Below are 24,232 nucleotides of genomic sequence, written 5' to 3' on the forward strand. Positions count from 1 at the left end.
AAGTATAAGAACTTTTTTTTAGATAACCTAGAGATAACAAATAGTAATATGATTTTTATCGTTTTCTTCATTGAAATATGTCCAATTTTTTCTTTAAAATAACTAGTTCATTCATTCAGCCAATCATAATAAAAAAAAAATTACCCTAAGCGTTATAATCCGCTCTGATTTATACTGTAATTGTTTAAAAAAAGCAATCTTTAATATTTTTATTTATTGTATTCAATTATCATTGAATTAATAATAATATCATAATTATAAGAACAAAAGAAAAGATTTTCTATATTTGTCGGACATATTGTGTATCTCCCTACACACATATGACATTATTAATAGTTTTAATTTTTATGTGATTCGTATAGTGGCAACTTTATCATATCAAGAGATACCTTTACCAACCTAAAGTATCAAGTATGGCTCCTACTATGAAAAACATGACTTGATGAAAATGAATTGGAATAAGCAAGTTGTAACTGATACAATAACGTGATACTGTATTGTATTGTGTGCCCTTTCAGAGAGTAGTTCTGTGATTAATCTTTACATCTTTTCTATTAAGGAAACTAAAAATTCGCAATAATAGACAAAGAATATATTCATAATTTATATGATTCAAAGATGAATTCTGATACAAATATCACAAATCATAAATATCAAAAAGAACTTATTTATAATAAATTACTACCATATGCAAAAGATTTAGAAAATGAATCTCAAGTATTATTATCAGAAATTAAAGGAAATTTGGGCCGAGCTATTATGTACCGTGAAATGCAACCAGGATGTAGTTTTTGGACGACCAGATTATGCAAGTAAGATTTACAATAGAAAATATAATATATTTTACTTTTTTTCTTTGTAAACTATTCTTAAAAAGTTCATGTGTCCTAATACGTTTTTAAATATACATTCATATATATTATATATTTATAATAATAATATTCATATATATTTATAACATATTTTATCATATGGTAAAGGGAATATAACATTATGCTGATTCATATCATACATTTAATTTATTAATATTTATTTATCATTATTATCAATTATTCTCTTTATGTTAACATTAATTTAATAATATATATATACATGTGTATATTTTGTGTTTAGATATATAAAGATATATGGCATGAAGTTTAGCAAAGAAGATCATATATACTTTGTTAAATTAATGTATGAATTAATTACTATACCAAATCTTGATCCATTCCTAATCAACAAATTTGGATCTACTTTAATTTTATTGTTAAAGTAAGTATTCCTATAAATAGATTTAATTACAAAAAATTAAAATAATAATAATTCAATAATTAATTATCATACGGATGATATTTTTACTAGAAAGAAAGAATTACTTTCTCCAAATGATTTGGAACTTCCATGGAGACCTCTGTATGATTTAAATCAGAGGGTACGAATGTGCGCAGAATCATCCATAGGAATGTTCCGTTACTTTCCTTTTTTAGGATGCACATTAAATTCTGTAATACATTCTGCAAAAAATTATTTTCCAGTAAGAAAATTTTGTTTTCTAATATAAAAATTGAATAACAATTAAGCATGTGTATTTATGATTATATTTTGTTTAGTTAAATGCAACGCAAGAAATCTTAGATGAATTGAGGCCTATGATATGTCCATTTGATGTAGTCACTATGTCTAATACCTTTAAAACATTAGAATATTTTTTACCGATACACTTACCTCCGGAGTATCATTCGCTTGGACACGAATTATGGTTCAATGAATTTATGACATTGTGGGAAGTCTGTCATAATGGGCCGCAATGGGAAAATGAAATAATGTGGTTAATGGCTAAACTAGCATTTGCAAATATTGGTTATATTAATTGGGAACCACATATACCTCTTATGTTTACTAGATTTGTGCGCTGTTTAAATTTACCTGTATCATATAAACAGACCCAAAGCATCAAAAGTCATAAAATAGAAATGTTACCTATTGCTATATGGATAGTATCAGTTCTGGTAAAATACTATTTTATGTAGTAGATAATAATACAAATAATAAGTGATAGTATTCTATAATAAATGCATTATTTCTGTAACATTTGCAGGGTAATAAATCCAGTGCACAAATGTATCTTGAAAAATTTCTGAAAACTATAGAAACATATTTCCATGCAGCGAATGTCGGTCGATGGTCTGGAAAATTGAAAGAATTGCTTACAAAATTACCATATCGCTTTATTTTACGTGTTCATAAGTAAATACATTAATCAAATAGTAAATTAATATATAAATTTACCTATTTTAATACAGTGCTCGATATAAATTAAAAATTAAAAAAAAAATAATACATTTTTGTATTAATTTGCAATTATAGAGAACGATACGCTAAGAAAACTTGGGAAACACCAATTCCTGATGAGTACAAATTAAGTGATGAAGACATCAACATTTTTGTTAAGAGTATGATGCCAATAGCTATGACAGCAATGTTTAGCAAATTAAGTGCTAATGATACTTGTTATGCTTTACAACATCTTGCTACTATGAGACCTAGCTTAGTAATACCACAAGTTCTAGAGAGGATGTATTCTACATTAGATTCTCTCACAGAACCTCACAAACTCACAGCAGCAATGACTTGTATGGTAGCTGTAGCTAGACCCATGGTACAAGGATCTAGAAATATAAATAAAGGTAATATATATTATCATTGTGTTATTAGAAGATTTTTAATGCTTTCTAATATATATATATATATATATTATTTTATTTTTTGTAGGATATACATATCCAGAAGGTCCAATGCACGTTCTACCTCTTCTATTTTCATCTCTGCCAGGCATAGATCCAAATGATATAGGAAAGTGTTTTATTACATTTCGTCTGATTTCTGTATACGCCATTATGATACCCATTGTGGATTCGTCTAGATCATCTGCAATAGCAGACGAAGAAGAGAGATTGATTTGTGAAACAACATCACGTTTTGAAGATTTTATTTTGCAATTCTTAGATAGAGTTTTTACTTTCATAGATTGTAGTTCATTAGAATTTGTAAGACCTGAAAATCGTGCTGGTGATGGGAAGAGTAAATTAGAAACTACAGCAGAAACGGTGTTAGAAGGAGTGTGCTCGACTTTATTACTTAAAACTAGTAATGCAATTTTTCTCAGTGCTTTACATAAGTTACGTACATTCGTGACCGAACGTATTTTAGAAACAAAAATCGCTGGCCAACTAGTAGCTGTACTTTGTCGAATTTTTGTACGGATTAATGGTCAGGATACGCTACGTGCTCTGGTACCTTTATTATCTCAAACGATATTAGATATAATTAATGAAGGAGAGGATGTCATCAAGGAAGAAAATTTAGATAATCGTTTATTATATGCAATGCTTCTACTATCTGCAGTTGTCGAAACACCAGGTTCCAATTTATTACCGCATATAAATACTTTCTTGAAAGTACTTGATCAAGTGTTATTGTTAAGATCGAGAGAAGGAAGCAAGCTTGCATGTCGCATACTTAAAAATTTGCTTATGTCATTGTCCACTGTTACATTCTGTCAATTTCGAACTGTCGAAAGGGATTACAATGATCCAGAATATCCTTATACAAGAGATTGGGGCCGAGCAATAGATGTTGACTCTTTACGCATTAATTGGTATGTTCCTGGGAAAGAAGAAATTGCAACGATTCAACAAATATTCTCCAAATATTTGCCTCAAGAAATAGAAAAATTACAAAAATATTGTCATGATTGGAATTCATTAACACGGTATGTTCTCTTTATAATTTTTAATAGTATTTATGTATTTCTTGACAACATCTAAATGCAGAAATAGGAAGCCTCTGTGCTAACAAACAATTTTACCCCATTTTCCAGAAATCAAATGCAAAATATTTTATAAAATATAACTTCTTGAACGTCTTTTTATATATGAAGTATTTAGACTAAAACTGCCTCAACTGATAACATAAATGGATAAATGACTATAGGGAGGAGTTGCTGACCAGTCTGAATATTGTAAGCGGTATTGTTGGAGGCTGTGAGTCTGTTTTACCATTGTGGAAAGAATCTCCACTTCCTGTCGGCGAAACATCTTTAGAATGGATATCATTTACTCCAACTGTTGGTATCACAGGAGAAATCATTATGCCCGATGGAAGTAATGTGAGACGGTATTTGACAGAGATCTTAAGTAATCTACAATCTGTATTACTGAAAAATGCAGAAGATGATACAAAAAGTTTATTTGTTTTGGTGCAGGTATGTATATTTATTTATTATTAAAAGAATAATTAAGATGTAACATATCAAATACATATGTCAACGTATTTATATCTGTTTTAGATATGGAATAGTTTACTATCGGGAAAGATGCGTTTATATGAAAGTTACGAAGGAAGACGTAAAAGTTTTCAAGCTGCACAGTCTATGTTGAATGATAAATTGGTGGGAGGTAAAAAGCGTATGGGACCCGTTATATTAGAACGTGTTGATATTCAGCATGAGACACGACTTCAAGTACAATCTTATGTATTAACGGAAACTCATAAAAATATAATGTTAGAACTTCTAGCATTAGCTACTAGCAGATATGCTGACGTACGCTCGAAAGCACAATGTATTCTTTTTTATGGACTTCGACACTTTCCATACTCATATACATTCATTGTCCCTCGTTTGATAGATATTTTGGCAAAAGATACTGACGTACATCATGATGCTTATAAGGTATAAAACTTCAATAGTCAAGAAAAATAATGATTTTCCACGTATTTATTCATTCTTTCCAAAAACAGGGAGTTCTATATATTTTATTTGGTCCACAACATGATCCTATCATGATCAAACGTGATTGGAATATGTTGCGATCTTTATGGCCAAAAATTGTTCTTTCCAAGCCATCTGAGAAACTTTCAGTGATTCGATTAAAAGAAAATTTAATTGACACTGTAAAAAATAACTTTCCAACGTATGTCATTACACTTGAAATACCAGATAGATGTTTGATTGCTGCATCTAAATTATGGAGTACTTTCCCATATCCTACTTTAAAGCAACTTAATGAGAATGAAATTCAATGTGGTTTACAAAAATTGAAAGAACACTCTCAATCTAATTTAGTGGCATATCATGGACTTCTAGATGATTTATTAAATGCTATTCTAGAAGAAAATCTTCATTGGAGGCATAGATTAATGTCAATGAATTTTATAAGAAGCTTGGTTCATCCTGACCAAATATATTCACCGAAAATAGTGCGGTATTTTTTAGAAGCATTGATTCATGATTCGTTAGAAGAAAGAAAAATTGCGATTCGTACAGTAATTTATATGCTTAAGCAGCAAAAAAGAAAACATCCAAAGGTATTTTTAACATTTAACAAATGTATAACACGTAAAAAAATTACTTGGAAAATTCATTTAGGATACGTTTTGTTGTAGGTAACTATTGATATAAGGGAAGAACGCGAAAAAGAATTATTATTTACAGGTAAATCTAATGTTGTGATACCTGGAGAAAGGCCAGATAATGCGTGGTTGCAATATGACTACAATACACGTCCGTTAACATCAGATCAATGGAATGAACAAAGATTTGTTCATCAACCATATATTGGCTATTATACATGGCCAAAAAAATTAGAGATTTATGCACCATCATCTGAACAACCAAGTTTTGATCCTAAAATTCGTAAATTAACAGATCATGAGATGGAGATTGAACGTTTCTTTAATGATCCTCAGAATGTGGAGAAACTTATTAAATTCTATAGTATCGAAGAGAAAAAGGATAAGGATAAATTTAATGTTTATAAATGTCTCCTATTTAAAAGTATTTTTCGCAATATTGGAATTACTCCCTTAAAACACTTTTTGCCACATTTGTGTAAATTAGTTACAGAAAAGCAGGAAAGTAACCAAAGATGTGCTGCAGAAATTATTGCGGGTATAATCAGAGGTGCAAAGCATTGGCCGTTTGAAATGACTTGTGAAATGTGGAATGAACTGTTACCAATTATAAGAACAGCATTAAGTAATCTAGCAGTGGAAACTGTTGTAGATTGGAGTACGTGTTTTGCAACTGCCTTACAACGTAGAGATCCGAATAGACATCATTGGTTTTTGGAATGCTTAATGGAAGAACCTCCTTTAGGAGAATCTGAATCATCTTTTGTAGAATGTGGCCGTTTGTATGCTTTACAGAGAACCCTTAATCAACAATCATGGCGTGTTTCTCAATTGATGCAACGTTTACTCATCCGTTTAGAGAATAGATTATTAACAAATCCGTTTAGAAATTTAAGGGAACGTTTAGGATCATTATTAGTTATTGTATTTGAAGCAGATCTTAGATTTCCAAAATCCTTTGAGAATCAAGCAACCCCACGAGCACAACATTTTGTGGATAAAGTAATTCCAAAATTGCAATTACTTGCTCAAGACACTGTAGCGTTGATTAGCAGGGAAGAACATTCTCTAGCCTCGGACATGGCCAATGTTAATTTTAATGATTCTATTAAAAATTCTAAATTGGATGTAAACGAACGGGAAGCAGCTATCAGATTGCTTAAGATTATTTGCAAATGGATTATAGGTAGTGTGTTTAGATCGCAATATGGAACATTACCAGGATTTTACGAATTATTCCCAATTATTTGCCAAATGGAAAATTATGAAACGGATGAAGAATTAACCAAAATTTGTTCGGAAACTTTAGCTGTACTTGCACAAACAGTTACATTACCAAGTGATATGTCAATAGCTTTAGATGCAATTGTAAAAATGTCCAAGCACTTATCATGGTGGGCAAGAGCCACTTGTTTGGAATTTCTTCAAGTTTTAATCTTTTATAACATGAGCATTGTCTTAAGCAAAGATGAATGGGTTAATTCTATCAAAGAAGTGGTTTTAAATTTATTGGAAGACATCCGCTTAGAAGTACGAGAAAAAGCTGGACATGTTCTTGGTGGATTATTACATTGTGCATTCATTCCAGAGCAGAAGGCTTTACTAGTATGTATGCATATAATTTATAAACGAAGTAATGTAATGTATATTTCAATTAAAATTATAAAAAAAAATATATAAAAATTTATAAATATAATATAATCATAAAAATTTCAGGAGAAATTCAAATTAAAAGCAAAAATAAAATTGCATAAAAAATGTCGTGCAATATACAATAAAACAGAAGCAGAAAGAAATGCAAATTTGGATGCAGTTCGTTTGCGGCATGCAGGTGTTCTAGGACTTTGTGCATTTATTCGTGCACATCCTTATGATATACCAGATTATTTGCCTCCAGTTTTTGAACATCTTGGTCTTCATTTGAATGATCCTCAACCTATACCAGTTAGTATATTTAGAAAAATAAAAACAAAAGACTTATGATTATTGTTCTTCGAAGATATAATTAGATAAAATTCTAAATGCATTGTTCATTTTTAGACAACCATAAGAAAAACACTTGGCGATTTTAAAAGAACACATTATGATGGATGGACCGGTGTAAATGGGCATGCACAGCACTTTACAGAAGAACAACTGGCTGTGCTGCAAGATTTATCAGTACCACCTTCGCATTATGCGTGACTGAGAAATAGTATTTAGAATATTCTCTCTTTATATATATATATATAAAAAATATAATATATATATTTTCTTTTTAATATGGAAAGAAATTTTAATGAGAAAGTAAAGTTTACAATTACGGGAATCTTACTGAAACTAATGATATAAATTATACCTTACACTTATTTAATTATAAAAAAGTGGTGTTGTGTGCTATAAAGACATGTTGTTTCTATCTGGCTTTGTTTATATTTATTCAAATAAATTGATATCAAATCACATATTTTTAATTAAATCATTACAAATGTACAATTCATTATGATGTTCTTATTTATCTTTATATATAAAAAAATATATATATTTCAAATCCTTAAATAATTTTCTATGTGGAAATTAAGATTAGTTATTATCATTATTTATCAATTACTTTAATTGCTTGTTCTAGTTATTATTCTTTATTATAAATTTTGATTCATCATGATATATGGATATTTAATACAGTTTTTTGAGGATATAAATAAAAATTTTACATATTTCTTTATTTATTAAAAATTAAAAATTATAAAATTAGGCTTTGACTTTCATCAAAATAGTTTTATTCTGAATTTTGACGAATAAAAATTAAAACACTATCTTTCTTAATAGGTACGATTAAATATATCATACTTTAGAATTTTAATTATATGAATTATTATTTAGAATTATGATATATAGATTACTTTAAAATTATTTAAACTAAACATTGAAGTACTTACATTATTTACATTTTACATTATTTTTATTTATTTTCATTTATTTTTATTTATGCTTCTCAGGTTAAATACTATAATTAATATTCTACTCATATACGTAATCATATTTACATATTTCACAATTCAAAATATGCATCTGCAATTTATTGATCCTACTATTATTTTTTATGTTATTTATTTCAACGCAATATCGAAATAATGGCTGCTTAAATACTTTAGCTATATGTTAAGTTTAATTAGATACAAAAAAAGAAGTTTGTACAATTAACAAACACTTATCAATTAATCTATTAAAGTATAATCTACCATATCGTTTTATCTTGCTTTTGTCAGATATACTATTATTTTTACTGCAATATAAATATTTTTCTCATTAGCTCGAGTATTAGATTACACTCGAGCTAAGTCTAAAGACCGTATTGACGTGTAGTGAAATAGTTTCCTTATTACATTTGTAATTCATATTTTTTCCGTACTTGTCGCTGAAGTCGCATACGCTACGAGTGAAAAGTTGTGAACACTCTTAAAGGAGTTTTCTTTCTATGAGTTTGCAAGTTTTAAATTAACTTTTTAAATTCATACTTACTTAGTTCTAAAGAAGTGATGTTGTGTTATATAAGGAAATGTTTCTTTTATTTGGTTTTGTTTTTATTTATTTAAATAAATTATATCAGACTACATATTTTCAATTAAATAATCACAAATGTATAATTTATTATGATGTTTTTGATTTCATTAAAAAAAGAAAGAAAAAAAATATATATATATATATATTTCAATATATATATATTTCAAATCTTTAATAATTTAAATTAAAATCTTAATTTAATTTCTTTCTGAAAATTAAGATTAGTTATTTTTATTATTCGTCGGTAACTTTAATAACTTATCCTAAATATTATTCTCTATTATGAATTTTGATTCATTATAATATATGGATATTTGTAAATAAAAATTGTACACGTTCATGTCGCATAAAATTGAAATAATTTGCGCATATTTACAGATTTTTATCTCTTTAATTATTGTTCATTGTGCGCAGTTTTTAGGATATTCGAGGATCATGAATTGATGAAACAATAGATGTTTAGTTTATATGGGAAAATATTTTGTATGTATTCATAATTTCATCTTTATAAACTATAGTATGCAATTTGTAAAATGTGAAATTACTCGTAGATAGACTACCCTTGTAAATAATCACCTCCATATCATGTAACGAAATCAGAATAGGTCTACGTGAATAATTATAAGTTATAGCCATTATTATACAAACGAAAATGAAATGGAACTATTTCAAGTAATATAATACTTACAGTTTACTGAGACATATCATTTTTATTCACACATTGTATAATGTGTATTAATTACACCATTGTATATACCCGCGTACTAAAAACTTCTTATGTATTATCATTATTATTATTATTATTATTATTATTATTATTATTATTATTATTATTATTATTATTATTATTATTATTATTATTATTATATTATTATTATTATTATTATAATTAATTAGCTGACGCGTAACAATGTATTACTAGCACAATATAAATTTGACATAATTTTTCGAATGCATTAATTTTTGCTATACTGACGATATTTTGTTATGCACATTAGATATAAGGTAACAAAACAATACGGTGACCTTTATCTTGTATAAAAGATACATTTTCTTTTTTAATTAAAATTTGACTATAACTTCATATATAAAAATTGTTAAATGTGCATGATTATCCTTATTTTCTATAGAGTTATTTAAATTTTGCATTATTAAAATTACCACGCCTCTCCCAATATATTTATGTATATATATCAAATGTTAATGTTAGAATAATGAAAACACTTTCTCCCATAATATACGCGCGTTTATGTATCATCAATGCAAAATAAACAATCGCAAATTTATAAAATACCTGATAGATCATTATTCATCCATAAAATTGCAATTGAACAATTGTATGAAACATAACTGTGTTTTGTTTATATCCTTAATGTCATTTCAATATGAAATAACGGCGAACGAAATGAGAGGCAACACGTTTAGAAATAAAATTTGAAAAGATATTTATTGAAATCAACATTTCACGAATTGTACTTCTACTAATACACACGCAACAGAACAATAAGTCTATTGTTAAAATGTTTGTATGGTTGAATATTTGTGAAATGTCGATTTTAAATATGTAACCGAGATCAAAGTTACACAAAGAAATTTTTACAAATATAAGCATCTTCCATGTAATATACAATGTAAGAAGCGTGCAGGTGCTTATTTTAACATATTAATGTTTACTTTACATATAAGTATGTAACATATGTATGTGTTTGTATATTAGTGTTGAAATATTTATTAATATTATATTAAATTACGTTATTAATCAGAGAGAAAAAAAATGCACTAAACTTTCAACAGGAAAATAACGTAATTCTCTGACATATTTTAAAAATTGTTTGGATCATATAGGGGAGAGAAGCAGGTATATAGGGCCAATAACTATAAATTGTACATATTACAATTAAGCTATAAACTCAAAGTGCTTATTTTTCTAATATTCATACAGAAACTTATTTAATTTATTTTTTAAATTTGAATTGCCCATATACGCATCTTGCGCGTTTGAATATTGTAATACTAAGTCGACATTTCTATATATTGTTCACTTTCATACTAAGTAATCATATTTGAGTAATCATGTTTTTCACCCTTAAAAAAAAATTTCGGCCAAACAATTGTTGCATAACTCTGTAATAGAGTTGGTGGTCCATATGTGACAACATTTCACACTTCATATCTATTAATATTAACTGAAGACTTTTTTCCATATTTTTTGTCTCTGGTGGTGAGTTTAATCGTTGCAGTATAAAACTGCTTTTCATAACATGTGTTTCTGTAAAAACAGAATAATTTATATTAAATGATAAGAGTTCAGTGGTAAGATATTATTTGTTAATTATATTTTTAGTAAATTAATAAATCTTACTTTTGGTAAAAGAGAATCAAAATTACATTTCTCAGCAGCACCCAGATTTAGACGACTCAATAGGACGTCCATGTTCTATCTTAACCTTGTTTGCTGGATCACTTGCTCCACTCGAGGGTGGTCCTACTCTACTTTTAATTTCTGCAGCCATTGTCATAAATGCTTGTTCTACATTCAAAGCATTTTTTGCAGATGTTTCTAAGAATGGAATACCAAGTTGATCTGCATATTCCTAAAGAAATATATAGTAGAAAATAGAATAAAATAATCAAATAAAATAATATAGTATAGATGGACACAACATGATAGTATGCTTGTACCTTAGCTGTAGTATAATCAACTACTTTTTTAGTATGAAGATCACATTTGTTTCCAACCAGAAGTTTATTGACATTATCACAGGCATAACGATCAATTTCTTCCAACCATTGTTTGACATTATTAAAGGTATCTTGATCTGTGCAATCATAAACAACAATAATACCATGCGCACCTCTATAATAAGAACTTGTAATTGTCCTAAATCTTTCTTGACCCGCTGTATCCCAGATTTGCAATTTGATTGTTTTTCCATCTAAATCAATTGTTCGTATTTTAAAGTCTACACCAATAGTACTGATGTAACTTTCTGTGTACGTATCATCAGCAAAACGTAATAGCAAACACGATTTTCCAACTCCAGAATCTCCAATTAACAATAATTTGAACAAATAATCACTGAAATAAAATTATATAAAATTTTTTAAATAAAATTTTATAGAATTATACATAATAATTTATTACATTCCTATTACTATTATAATATATAAATAATCCATGTAACACAGATAATTAAATTCTCTTCCTTTATATTTCTATGAATCTTAGATATGATTATATTACAAATGATACATTTGTTAAAAAATTTACCTACAATATATCTTATGTATTGAAAATATATATGAATAAAATGAGAAAAGTATCATTATATTTTGGAAAAATTAAAAAAAAAAAAAATCTAATTTCGAACCTGTATTAAATAGATATTTAATAACAGATGTTCATTACATAAAATATAAATAGCTTCATTGCTCCAATCAGTTAACTTTTATTGTTTAACGTTATTCAATATGTGCTTATTAAGATTACATATGTTTTTAACATATACATCTTAATATTGAACTATTTTAAATTTGTCAAACTAATAAAATAATTCATGATATTTTATTTGTACATCATAGCTGTACAAATGTTTACTTGTAATATCATTTTTTATATTGATAAGTTTAATTTTGTTAATTTTTTATTTTAATACAACAAAAGAAAGCTATATGTAAACGTATGAGAATGAACTTCTAAAATGGGGACGGTGGAAGGAGGAGGGAGAAGAGGGGAGAGGTGGATCTGTCAGACAGTTCAGCTTGAATCCTTTTAGATGATTAGACAAAAGAAAATTATATTACGTAGAATTGTTTTCATTAGTTTCGTCAAATCCTTTATCATCGCGATCAAAAAGAGAGAAAAATAAATGAGTTAAGATAGAAAAATTGCAAGGAAGATATCTGTCTACGATGTCTACGTAGAAAGAAGTTTACTTACTATTCAGGATTCATCGTGGACATGCTATGTCGATATAATACGTTCACTAATATTCGTATATATTTTTCACCTCAAATCTATAAACGATTCACGTTAAAACGATACAACCTCACGAAAAGCAAATCTACAGATTCACTAATCACGTTCTTTAATGCGAAGGAACTGTAACAATGGCGGTCGTAGCAACTCCTCCCAACGAACGAATGAGACGACCACCATTGACGTAATGCCAGAATGGCAGCAGGTGCTGTTTCACTCCCTCTACTTGACGGGAACCGAGCAACTTTAGAAAAACATGACGTCTGCGCATAATTCCCCTCTCATTGCTTCTTCGTTTATATGTATCTTTTTTCTTTTTTTTTTGTTTTTTACTTCAGTTTTTTATCTCCGTTTCTCTATACGATAGATTCTATTGATAGCTATAAATATTAATTAATTTTGTGTTTTTGTTTTCTATTTCTTTGTTTTTTTCTTTCTTTTAGGAAAAGTTCTATTGTCCAAAGCAAGCGTACAAATGAAATTATCAGCAAAAGAATACTGACTTGAAAATAAAAATTATATCTTTGTGTTTTTATTATTTATTAATAAAAAATATGATTATATGTATTTTATACATATATATACATATCGTTTCTCTTTTCTTTAATCATCCTTTACCTTTAAATCCATTTGAATTATTTCATTGGCGTAAAAACAATTATGGCTACTTTCCATCAAATTATCAAAAGCCAATCGGTGATCATCATATATATTTATTATTTATATATCGATTTTTTTATTTTCAATTTCAAATTATATTTTACATATTCTATAAAATTACGTTCGTTAAAAAAAAATTTTTTAATATTTTGTTATATATTAATTTTTATTTAGTATACAACGAACTGTTTCTAAGATCGAGTTCATGTCATACATTCAAGATGGGTGACTCGATGACTCTGTTATAATATATTGCAATATGATTTTATAATACTCGGTGGAGTCCATTTAAATCGTGTTATAGTTTAAGTGTTTGTAAATATAATAGTCCTTTAAATAAGTTATCTTTTAAATATTGATAGTAGTACTAATATGTATTTAATACTAATATGTCAATGAAAAAAGTTGATATTATTTATCTAGAGAATCAGTCTTGAAACTGTCAGAGACTGTAATGATAGAATTTTCTTTATTTTTAGAAGTATTAAAGGTTATCTTTGATGTCATTAAAATATTTACAAGCAGTTGACACATCAAAGGTTCCTTTTAGAAATGTAGATGGAAAGAAACTAGGATTAAGCGAAGGCTGTTCAAGCCCAAACTTTGAATCCTATGGTGTTATAAAGTTTATATTACACAACGATGAACCAGTAAATATTATTGCCAGCGTTTTATCACTTTTCTGCATAACATTACTGTTGTGGATTATATTTGATAGCCTTGTATCTTCTCTTTTATCTACTTTTACTTTGATATTATACTGCAAATATTACTTTACTTCTACAAAGAAAGGTTTATCTTATTATAGAATTTCTTATATAAATATAACTTCTTATATATTAAATATTTGATTAAATATTTCTTTTGATTTATTCAGATATATTATTAATAGTACCGTCAATCGGTATACATATTACTATAGAGAAAACATTTGCTGGTTTTAATTCATATACATTTTTACCTTGGGATACAATAGAAGATTTATTTATCAATGAAGTAATTATAAGAGTAAGTGAAATAAATAAGTTATAGAGTGAGAGAGAGAGAGAGAGTGTATATGTGAGAGAGTGCGCGCGCACGCATATATATATGTATATATATCAAAAATGAAAGATATATTATTTTCAGCAAAGAGTCTTGTATTATTTGACATTTATAGTGAAGGAATCAATTAATGGTAGAAATCAAATAAGATTGGTTCCTTTATTCCAAGATCTTTTACCTGAGAGAAAATGCCTGGAGTACATATACATAAAATTAGCGAATTTGATTGGCTTGAACAACAAGAAGGATCTACATTAACTGTACCTGGGTCTTATTGGCTATGTTATAAAAATAATATTTATAAATTCACTTTTAAGTATCATCGTACAATTAGGTAATATATTACACAGCTTCTTGACATAAAATATATTTTATTTATATTTACTTATTTTATTTTAGGAATTCTAAGGAATTCATCTATGGAAAAGAATTAATGAAAATAATTAGAAGAATTATAAAAAGTCAACCATGTCAAGGGCAACAGTTTCGTACAAAACATATTCTTGTAACATACAGTATCCTTTGTATAATTTGTAAAAAAGAAAAATATATATTTAAAAGATAAAATTAATTTTACAAGAATATCAGATATTTTAAATTAAATCCAAGATTATTTTTCACAACCTTTGCGTTATAATTAAAAAAAAATATATATATATGTTTCTTTAACAGTTACTTCTAGATCATACATCATGGACACGCCAGGATAAAATGTTTGCAATTCTTAAATTTCAGAAACATACAGAAGCTGCTACAGTTTCACGAGCAATTGTACTTACTGTAAAAATTTTTAAAGATGAAAGCTATATGCCAGATGGTATGATTATTTATTCAGAAACTGAATCAAGAGCAATTAAATCTTTAAACCGTACTAGCAAAGATAATGGAAAAAAAAATATAGAAAGTGAATGTAAGGTAGATACAAAAACTTCAAATGCTGATGAATTAAGAATTAATACTACGGATACAAATAAGCATGTAAATAATTTAAGTTTATATTATGATCCAAATAATTTGACTTTATCAAATGTAAACAATGAAAACATAACAGATAAAGGCAATATAATAAAATGTAATAGGAAAGCTTCATCGAATGTTTCTTTAATAAATGAATCGGTAAATATAGAAAACAAAGATGCATATAAAAACAAAAACTGTTCGATATCATTTAAGAAAAGAGAAACAGAAAAGAATGAATATCAAAATAGTATAGAGAAATCATCTTTATCAAATAAGATCGAATTCCAAGAAATAATGCAACATGAAGAAATTGAATTACAACAAATGAACGATAACTCGTCAAATAATATAATAAATTCAAACGATGAAGGCGTTATAGATTCTGTGAATTTACCATATCAATATCTCATCGAAAAAGAAATAGAAAATGCAAAAAAGAAAGTTGTTCGTATTTCTTTGTTAAATGTTAATAAATCGATTTCAATAATTGCAAATCAAGAATTGAATGCAGATTCTACAACAAAATCTGAAAATAAGCATATTAAAAAAGTAATGAAAGAAAACAATGGAAATAATAAGAATTACATAAAACATAAAGTTTCTGAAACAGCACCGAGTAATGAAGAGCAATGTACAAAATCTACAAAATATCTTTCAGCAAGTTCGAAAGAATTGATAAATGATCATGATAAAGCAAATAAAGATCATAGCAAATCTAAAAGAAATGGAGAATTGGAAAAAAAAATAGATGATAATACAGTAAAATCCTCCAATATTACTGATTTAATAATGAAAGGTCGTATGTTTATGATTCAACAGGATCAAGACATTGTATCAGTTGTAGAACAAAAAACAAAATCAGATATAGATGAAGTTTTAGAAAATTCAGAAAAATTCGAAACTAAGGAGGGAGAGAAATGTTTATTAAATTCTAGTTTGTTGAAATTGGAAAATTTGATAACAATGATTGAAGTGCCAAAAGAAAGTATTAAAAGTAATAATGAGAGTAAAATTACAATAAATAATAATTTATCCTCAAATTCAATATTTATAACAAAAGACTCTACTAATAATCAACACTTAGAAATACCAATAAACGTGATGGATTCCTCCACATTTATTAATTCACAAAATATTGCTACATCAAGCAAGTCGTTTATTCATAATGAAAAACATGAATCTAATATGAAAAATATTGTTATATGTGATGCAACAACAAAATGTAAAGAAAATGTATTAGAAAATATTGAAGGTGAAAAAAATATTACTTCGGAGATGCAATATTGGAATAATGAGTCTATAAATCTTTTTGAAGAAACATCAAATTCTTGTAAAAGACTTGATATAAAAGATCATTTAATAACGAATGTTGAACATGATTTAACTGTTTCTGAAGATCATATAAATAGTAACAAATCTAAAGGTGTAGAAGCTACTAATAATTGCAATGTTACTTTGAACAATGTTTCAAATGTTCCAAGAATAATTTCAAGTCAAATTATAACAATAGATGAAATGCCATTAGCATTACAAAATATTGTCAAAGAAAAATTATCGAAACGTAATACATCTATAAATCATAAATCAAATTTGCACGATAGTTCATCAGATATTACAAGATTAACTTCATCTAATAAGTCAGCAATACTAGATGTAACGAATAAAGTAGAATTTTTGGAAACAGAATCTTTATCTAATGTGAAAAAATGTTTGACTCCATCATCTGATAATACCGTGAAAAAATATAATAATGCATCACTTATATGTTCAAATATTGAAGATACAAAAAAAACAGAAATATCACGTAAAAAAAGAAAAAAATCAAATGATTATGATGCAAAGAATCAATCTATTGAAACGGAAAATAATAAAACAATACTATCTACTCAATGCAAAATATATTATCCAAAAAACAAAAGAAGACATAGAAAAAGAAAAAAACAACAAGATTATAAATACAATACAAAGATGAAAGTAAAAATGATGAAAATGTCAACTCATACGTCTGACGCAGTTAAAACAAAAAATTCTACTTTACCAAGCAAATTACAAGACATTACAGAAGAATTTTATCAGGATTTAATGCAACATGGTAAACATAGTAATAATACTTTTGATCAAAAAGCTTTGAGGCATACAAGATCATTATATTTACAAACAGATATAAAAAATGAGGATAAACGCATAGAGATGTTAAAGTTTATAGAAGATATTACAAGAGGTGTCAAAGTTGTTGTAAAACGTATGAGTATAAAAAAATATTATCAGTATTTTAGGAAATAATTCCTCATTAGTCTACATAAATTAATAAATTGTATTATATAGTAAAACGTCTAAATGATTGCTTAAGTAATATCTATATTAATTGTATTAGAGACTGCTTTCTCTTATATAATATTAATAATAAATTATATTCTATACAAATATACATTCTGTATTGCAACGTTTCTTATTTAATCATAGTTACAAGAAATGAGTGATGACCAAATTACATATGAAACAGTTTATTTATTTCACAAAACTTTTCCTTTTCAATTTGTTCTACAACCATTTTTAGATTATCAATTTTACTTAACATTTTTTTTAACTGCATACCTTGATGTTTGTATGGTACGTTTTGTTTCTTAGACGCAATATTTAAAAGTGCATTTTGCTCTTCTGTTAGAGGCTGTACATCATGACAAACTTTTACATTTGGTATAACTTTTACCGTCTGTAATATGCATCATATAAAATAAATAAATTTATAACAGTAATTATATTAAAAAGAACATAAATATAGAACATGTTAATTTTAAAAGTAATCATTACCTGTATATCAGTGGTTAATTTAATACATTTTTCTAATTCTTCAGCACATAATAATGGATAGCGTTCTCGAGCATCACAAACTTCAAACAGTGCATCTTCACATTTTTCTTCTAAGTCATCTGAAAATGTCTAAGTAAAAATATTCTATCATATTAAAAAGCGTTATGTATTTAAATGTATTTACTCATTGTTATTAATTTTATTTCGTCTATGCAATTCAAAAAATAATATTATAGTACATTGATTTATTTGAATAAAAAAATAAAAATATAAATATAAAGCGTTCAATATGTACGATTTCAAATGTCATTAAATATATATTTAGGAAGAATTATACAATTTATAGAAGAAGTGTTGCCAACTGTATAATTCAAAAGATAATGATATTACATTACAATATTATTATTGAAATATAATTGCTGTTAAAAAAAAAAAAAGGAGATATATGGATAAAAAATTATATATTATAATATTTGAAAATATTCGTATGGAATGAAACAAATATTTTTTCAATAATAATCAAATAAATTATTCTGAAAGATAAAGAATCGTTTATATGTATCGCGGCTCATTTTAAATGTTTTATCTGATGAAATATTCAAAGGAAGCAATAGTTACAAATTTGTTTTAACAGGTGTTTCATTAAACGGAAATCAATTTTGTTAATACTTCCGTCTATGTGGCAGGTTCTGCATTACTTCTAAGTGAATTGCATATTTTCATGTGAGCTTAAATGTCGTATCGCCATTAGTGTACGGGATGCCGTTATCTTGAACGATTGAAGAAACAGTTAACTAAATTATTCTTTCTTTTTCCTTATTTCATTGGTATACAAAGAGTATACGAACGAATGTTCTTTCGTGTTTTCACAAAATATATTTGTGGCAATCGTAACTTTATAAAACCCCTTTTAATTTTTTATTTCCTATCGTTATCATTCGTGTAATGGGGTATCTTAAATCCATAGGTACTGCTTTTATTTACACAGCTCTTTTATTAGCTGTGATTACATTTTTACCAGGACTTCCTCCAGATGCTAAGTTTTCAGAGTACAGGTACAGTCGTTTATATATACTTTCTATAAACTTTCAATAAACATCTAAGATAAACATATTTTAATAAATATTTTAGCATAACACCTCCAACTAAACTAAGTGGAAAATTAGATAATAATCGCATAAGTGGGATAGAATTATTGCATATTGGAAAGTTCAAGGGTCCTGAGTCTTTTGATTCTTATAATGGAGAATTATATGTCGGCTTACAGGGAGGCTATGTTGTTAAAATCGATGAAAAAGAAATTATACCTTTTGTAAAATTTGGTGGAAAATGTGGTAAGTTGATAAGTTTTTAATTACCATTTATATTTATATAATTATCAATTACTTTTCTATAAAATATTAAAACATAATTTTGCTTTTATTTATAATTGTGCAAATGATAATTAAATTTATCAAAATTTATAGATGGAATCTTGCAATATTATGAATGTGGTAAAGTGTTGGGTATAAAGTTTGATAAAAAAGGCAATTTGTATGTTATTGATACTTATTTAGGTATTTTTAAAGTTGATCGAAATGGAAATTATCAAAAAATTATTGATATATCTAAACCAATAGCTAATAAAATTCCAAGAATACCTAATTATTTAGACATAGCAGAAAATGGAGATATATTTTGGACAGATTCTAGCGCAGATTTCCCATTATATGATGGTGTTTATAGCATATTTGTTAATCCATCTGGAAGGTATAATTTATTTTTTATAATATTTAAAATATTTTTTAATATTTATAATATAATAAATAAATATATATTCATTTATATACATTTATATTATTATATTATTATTTATTACAGACTTTTTCGATATAATGCAGCTACAAAGACCAATGAAGTGTTACTTGAAAATTTGGGATTTCCAAATGGAGTGAAATTAAGTAAAGATGAGAGTTTTTTAATTATATCAGAAACATTAACTTCACGTATTATTAAATACAATTTGAAGGGAGCTAAAGCAGGACAACAAGAAATATTGCTCGAAGGTCTTCCTGGCATCCCTGATAATATACATACTGACAATCATGGTGGCTTCCTAGTTAGTCTATATACTTATATAGATTCAGAAAATCCTCAATTAATACATATATTAATGCCACATCCATATTTAAGGAAAATGATAGTAAGACTTCTCACATTGATAGAAGCTCCGTTTAAATTAATACAGAATGTTTATCCAAATTTTTACACAGAAAAAATTATTGATACAATTGGTTCGTTTGAAATATTAAATATTTTGATAGAACCTAAATCGGTAATATTGCATTTGGATTCCAAAGGAAAACTTGTTGATGCTGCATATTTAATAAATGAAGTGAATGATTTAAGTTCTGCTTTTATTCACAAAGGATATCTATGGCTTGGATCACCACATAGTGAATATGTAGCTCGAGTACCTTTAAAAAAAGTCTTTCCTCATTTAGCACAAAAGGAAAAATTAATGCATCATTCAAATATACAAGATACAAAGGAACGTCCAAAAACACATAGTACAACGGTAAAACCACAAACTGTAAAGACTCCAACCGTTCAAACATTATCAACAACAGAAAAACCTATAACTAAAACTGCAAGAAGTACAGAAACTTCTACTTCAGTTGGAACAAGTCCCAAAACATCTACTAATCAGGAAAAAATAGCTACTTCCAAACCAAGTACAACGTCAGTACCAAGTACTACTGTCAAACCAAGTACAGTATCAGTACCAAGTACTACTGTCAAACCAAGTACAGCATCAGTACCAAGTACTACTTCCAAACCAAGTACAACGTCAGTACCAAGTACTACTGTCAAACCAAGTACAGTATCAGTACCAAGTACTACTGTCAAACCAAGTACAACATCAGTACCAAGTACTACTGTTAAACCCAGTATTGTATCAAAAACAACTCCAACTCAAAAAGCAACCACAGGTGCAACTAAGCCTACTGCGAAATCAAATACTGAAACGACTCCAAAATCTAACAATAAGGAAATTAAATCAGAAACAGCGAAGAATAAAGTAATTTCTGATGTTAAGTCAGAAAATATAAAAGAAATAAATTCAAAATCAGAGATAAATAAACAAACAGTTCAAAATAATCAATTTAAAGCTCAAAAGCAAGAACATCAAAATACTGAATCTCCTAATATAAATAATAATAACATTCCAAAATAAAAATTAATATTAAAACATAATTATTTAAAAAGTCAAATAAGGCAGGATTGTTGTTTTATATTATGTTTTATGTTTCAAGTTGATTTAATTATAAGATAGAATTTTTATATTTAAAAGTAATGCATATTCAATTCTCTTAAATACATTCCATAAAGATTTGTGACACAGTTAATTTTTCATTATAAAGGTTCCACTGTAATAATGAGTAAGGCAAAAGATGCTTATATTAATATTTGTTAAAGACTGTGATTTATATTTAAAAATAAGCATGAAATTATTTTGTTTTATAAATTCTATATATATATATATATATGTATATTTAGGCATGTGACCGCAAGATTATGTTCCCGATGTAGTAACAAATGTAACAAACGATTATGTTCAAAACTATTTGAGATATTAACAAAATCTTTTAAATTCTTAAGAATAATTTTAACTTAATTTAACTGTCAAAATGAATGAATTCAAAATGACAGACATTTCAAAAATTAAAACTTTTATAAAAAATTATATACAATATCGAATTAAATTAAAAAAAATAAATGAACATTGTGCAATAATGTTTACAATAATATTAGACATTGACGTGAATTACATCGGTCGTGCCTATTCTGTGCTACACACAGAGAAATCTTTGTTTATATATTCTGATTCTATTGATCGTATAATAAGGTCAATTAGTTAATAAGACGTAGTTTTAAATGTTTTGAGATAATTGAAAATTAATTATCTCAATTAAAAATTTTTTAAGATAATTAAAAATTATAAGAATATAATGTTTATTTATCGAATGAATTCTTCGTTCATCTTTGATGATATTGATAATTTATTTCTATCTTTATTGTAAAAATATATGTGGAAATAGAATGCGTTAAAACGTAAAAAGGAAAAATGAAAATAAATTTTCATATGTTAATTCATATTTTAATATATCATATAATAAGTATATATACATATAAAAATGAGATATTTTTTCTATGAATTAATTTTAATAAAATTAAGATAATTATTACTTTCAATGCTCGACATGTTATATCGTAACTATATATTTCACAATAAAATTATTGTTTGATGTTTATTGATGTTCTTTCACAGATATATCTTGGATATATATTAATAGGGACATTAATTTTTTATTGTATAATATTTATAAACATGATTTACATTTCTGAACTACAATTTTGTTTTGATAAAGTATATAAAATTGAAAATATTGAATAGATCTATTTAAATATTAAGCTGTTTTGTTAAAAATATTGGCAATAAAGATTTTAATTTTTCACTTAAAAATAATTTAACCTTCCATAAAAATGTTGGCTTTTTAACCAAATGCCAATATCCATTTCTTTTGAATTGTGCAAATTTCTCTGCTTTGACTAAAGACTTGTAATATATTAATGTAGTTTCGTTATTTAATAAATAATCTTGATCATTGCATATTGAACCAAAACCTAGCTTTACTAATTCTTCCGCGATATTTATAGATTTCTAAAAATATTTAATATCAAAAATATAATAAATATATAGCGTGTATAATGAAATATAATTATAAAAAGCATTTTTATGTACCTGATTTTTTTCTGAAAACGTAACAATACAATTTACATAATCCTTTTTTTTAACTAATGGAAGAAATGTAATGTTTTTTCCATTAATTACAATTTGTAACCAACTTATACCTGTAATAATATATTTTAGAGTATGTTTATAAGATAAACATATTAATAATTAATATTATTTATTAAATAATATTATTTATTAATTAAATAAGTTATAATACTTACCATGATTAGTTGTGTTAATGCCAGCTAATTTTATTGGTAAGTACTTGTCTCTGCCAAATCGTGGGAAAGGTATCAAAGGCTTATGATCTACCAAAAGCAATGTACCATATGAAGGATCTATACGTGCTACACGTCCTTGTAATTCTGTATTTCTTAGAAAATGGCGTGGTACATCAGATGATTTTTTAAATTTTGCAAACTAGTTGGTAATAATAAAAAAAAAATAAATATCACAGATAAACAATTAATCTAAAAAAAAAAAACTATCGTACATACTGGCCTTATTTTATACAATGCGAATAATAAACCAATTCCAGTGATGCCATAGCTAATAAACTATAGAAAAATAAATATTAATATAATTGAAATATTATCCGTAAAGATAAAAATTACTTTTGTAATATTTAATTAGCTTACCACTACTGCTCGATTATTTTGTTCCATAAAAATAGTGAACTTTTGAAAGACAGTGGGCATTTTTTCTTTCTCCATGATTTCTACTTTATTATTTCTATTTTTCTATAATTTCTATTTTTATAACGTATATCACCTTTCTTAAATTTTGTAAGGTTAAGTACACTGTACATGGATCTGTTTCATACATTCATCATTTCTCCCGGTATAGATATTCTGTGTAGGAGAATAATATATCGAAGTAAAACATTACTACATATATATTAATAATTTTAAATTTAGGCGTAAGTACGAAATAAGATCGTATTGAAAAATATTAAAAAAAAAAAAGTATAGAATAAGTTGGGACGCAGTTGTACAACCATAAATAAAGAAAAATCTAAATATAATTACAATTATGATAAACGTATCTTTTACAAACAGTTA

At 26.5% G+C, this 24,232-nt stretch overlaps 6 protein-coding genes across 8 annotated transcripts; 3 read left to right on the forward strand and 3 right to left on the reverse strand.

Moving 5' to 3' along the window:
- Positions 1-304: 304 nt before the first annotated feature.
- Positions 305-7,792, forward strand: LOC118442897 (proteasome activator complex subunit 4B). Its single transcript, XM_035869151.2, has 13 exons — positions 305-812; positions 1,114-1,254; positions 1,345-1,516; positions 1,593-1,991; positions 2,081-2,229; positions 2,350-2,669; positions 2,755-3,754; positions 3,976-4,246; positions 4,331-4,714; positions 4,783-5,349; positions 5,428-6,999; positions 7,111-7,338; positions 7,435-7,792. The coding sequence occupies exons 1-13, from the start codon at positions 619-621 to the stop codon at positions 7,576-7,578; spliced, it is 5,541 nt and encodes a 1,846-aa protein (XP_035725044.1). The 5' UTR covers positions 305-618; the 3' UTR covers positions 7,579-7,792.
- A 3,507-nt stretch (positions 7,793-11,299) lies between these two features.
- Rab1 (RAS oncogene family member Rab1) lies at positions 11,300-13,129 on the reverse strand. The gene is made up of 3 exons (XM_035868219.2): positions 12,878-13,129; positions 11,620-12,016; positions 11,300-11,531 (listed from the first exon to the last, which is right to left on the reverse strand). The coding sequence occupies exons 1-3, from the start codon at positions 12,898-12,900 to the stop codon at positions 11,331-11,333; spliced, it is 621 nt and encodes a 206-aa protein (XP_035724112.1). The 5' UTR covers positions 12,901-13,129; the 3' UTR covers positions 11,300-11,330.
- A 627-nt stretch (positions 13,130-13,756) lies between these two features.
- On the forward strand, positions 13,757-17,985 carry LOC118442563 (uncharacterized). Of its 2 annotated transcripts, XM_085663989.1 has the most exons (5): positions 13,757-14,368; positions 14,454-14,584; positions 14,806-14,954; positions 15,020-15,135; positions 15,303-17,985. In XM_085663989.1, the coding sequence occupies exons 1-5, from the start codon at positions 14,077-14,079 to the stop codon at positions 17,861-17,863; spliced, it is 3,249 nt and encodes a 1,082-aa protein (XP_085520115.1). In that variant the 5' UTR covers positions 13,757-14,076; the 3' UTR covers positions 17,864-17,985. The 2 variants fall into 2 exon arrangements, with proteins under 2 accessions (XP_085520115.1, XP_035724209.2); XM_035868316.2 differs by lacking the exon at positions 13,757-14,368 and having other exon boundaries at positions 14,455-14,584; positions 14,705-14,954; positions 15,303-17,982.
- Positions 17,864-19,150, reverse strand: LOC118442575 (uncharacterized). Of its 2 annotated transcripts, none has more exons than XM_035868343.2 (3): positions 19,010-19,150; positions 18,392-18,510; positions 17,864-18,293 (listed from the first exon to the last, which is right to left on the reverse strand). In XM_035868343.2, exons 1-3 carry the CDS (start codon positions 19,032-19,034, stop codon positions 18,069-18,071), a joined length of 369 nt encoding a protein of 122 aa, XP_035724236.1. In that variant the 5' UTR covers positions 19,035-19,150; the 3' UTR covers positions 17,864-18,068. The 2 variants fall into 2 exon arrangements, with proteins under 2 accessions (XP_035724236.1, XP_035724237.1); XM_035868344.2 differs by lacking the exon at positions 19,010-19,150 and adding an exon at positions 18,576-18,718 and having other exon boundaries at positions 17,872-18,293.
- A 159-nt stretch (positions 19,151-19,309) lies between these two features.
- LOC118442565 (adipocyte plasma membrane-associated protein Hemomucin) lies at positions 19,310-21,886 on the forward strand. The gene is made up of 4 exons (XM_035868321.2): positions 19,310-19,446; positions 19,523-19,725; positions 19,858-20,140; positions 20,252-21,886. The coding sequence occupies exons 1-4, from the start codon at positions 19,337-19,339 to the stop codon at positions 21,606-21,608; spliced, it is 1,953 nt and encodes a 650-aa protein (XP_035724214.2). The 5' UTR covers positions 19,310-19,336; the 3' UTR covers positions 21,609-21,886.
- Positions 21,887-22,680: 794 nt separating this feature from the next.
- LOC118442572 (mitochondrial inner membrane subdomain organizer) lies at positions 22,681-24,159 on the reverse strand. The gene is made up of 5 exons (XM_035868340.2): positions 23,810-24,159; positions 23,669-23,728; positions 23,393-23,591; positions 23,178-23,287; positions 22,681-23,096 (listed from the first exon to the last, which is right to left on the reverse strand). Exons 1-5 carry the CDS (start codon positions 23,882-23,884, stop codon positions 22,836-22,838), a joined length of 705 nt encoding a protein of 234 aa, XP_035724233.1. The 5' UTR covers positions 23,885-24,159; the 3' UTR covers positions 22,681-22,835.
- Positions 24,160-24,232: the final 73 nt, after the last annotated feature.

This window comes from Vespa mandarinia, chromosome 24, assembly GCF_050613455.1.
Source record: "Vespa mandarinia isolate Hongniang chromosome 24, ASM5061345v1, whole genome shotgun sequence".
In the NCBI taxonomy this organism is placed as follows: Eukaryota; Metazoa; Arthropoda; class Insecta; order Hymenoptera; family Vespidae; genus Vespa; species Vespa mandarinia.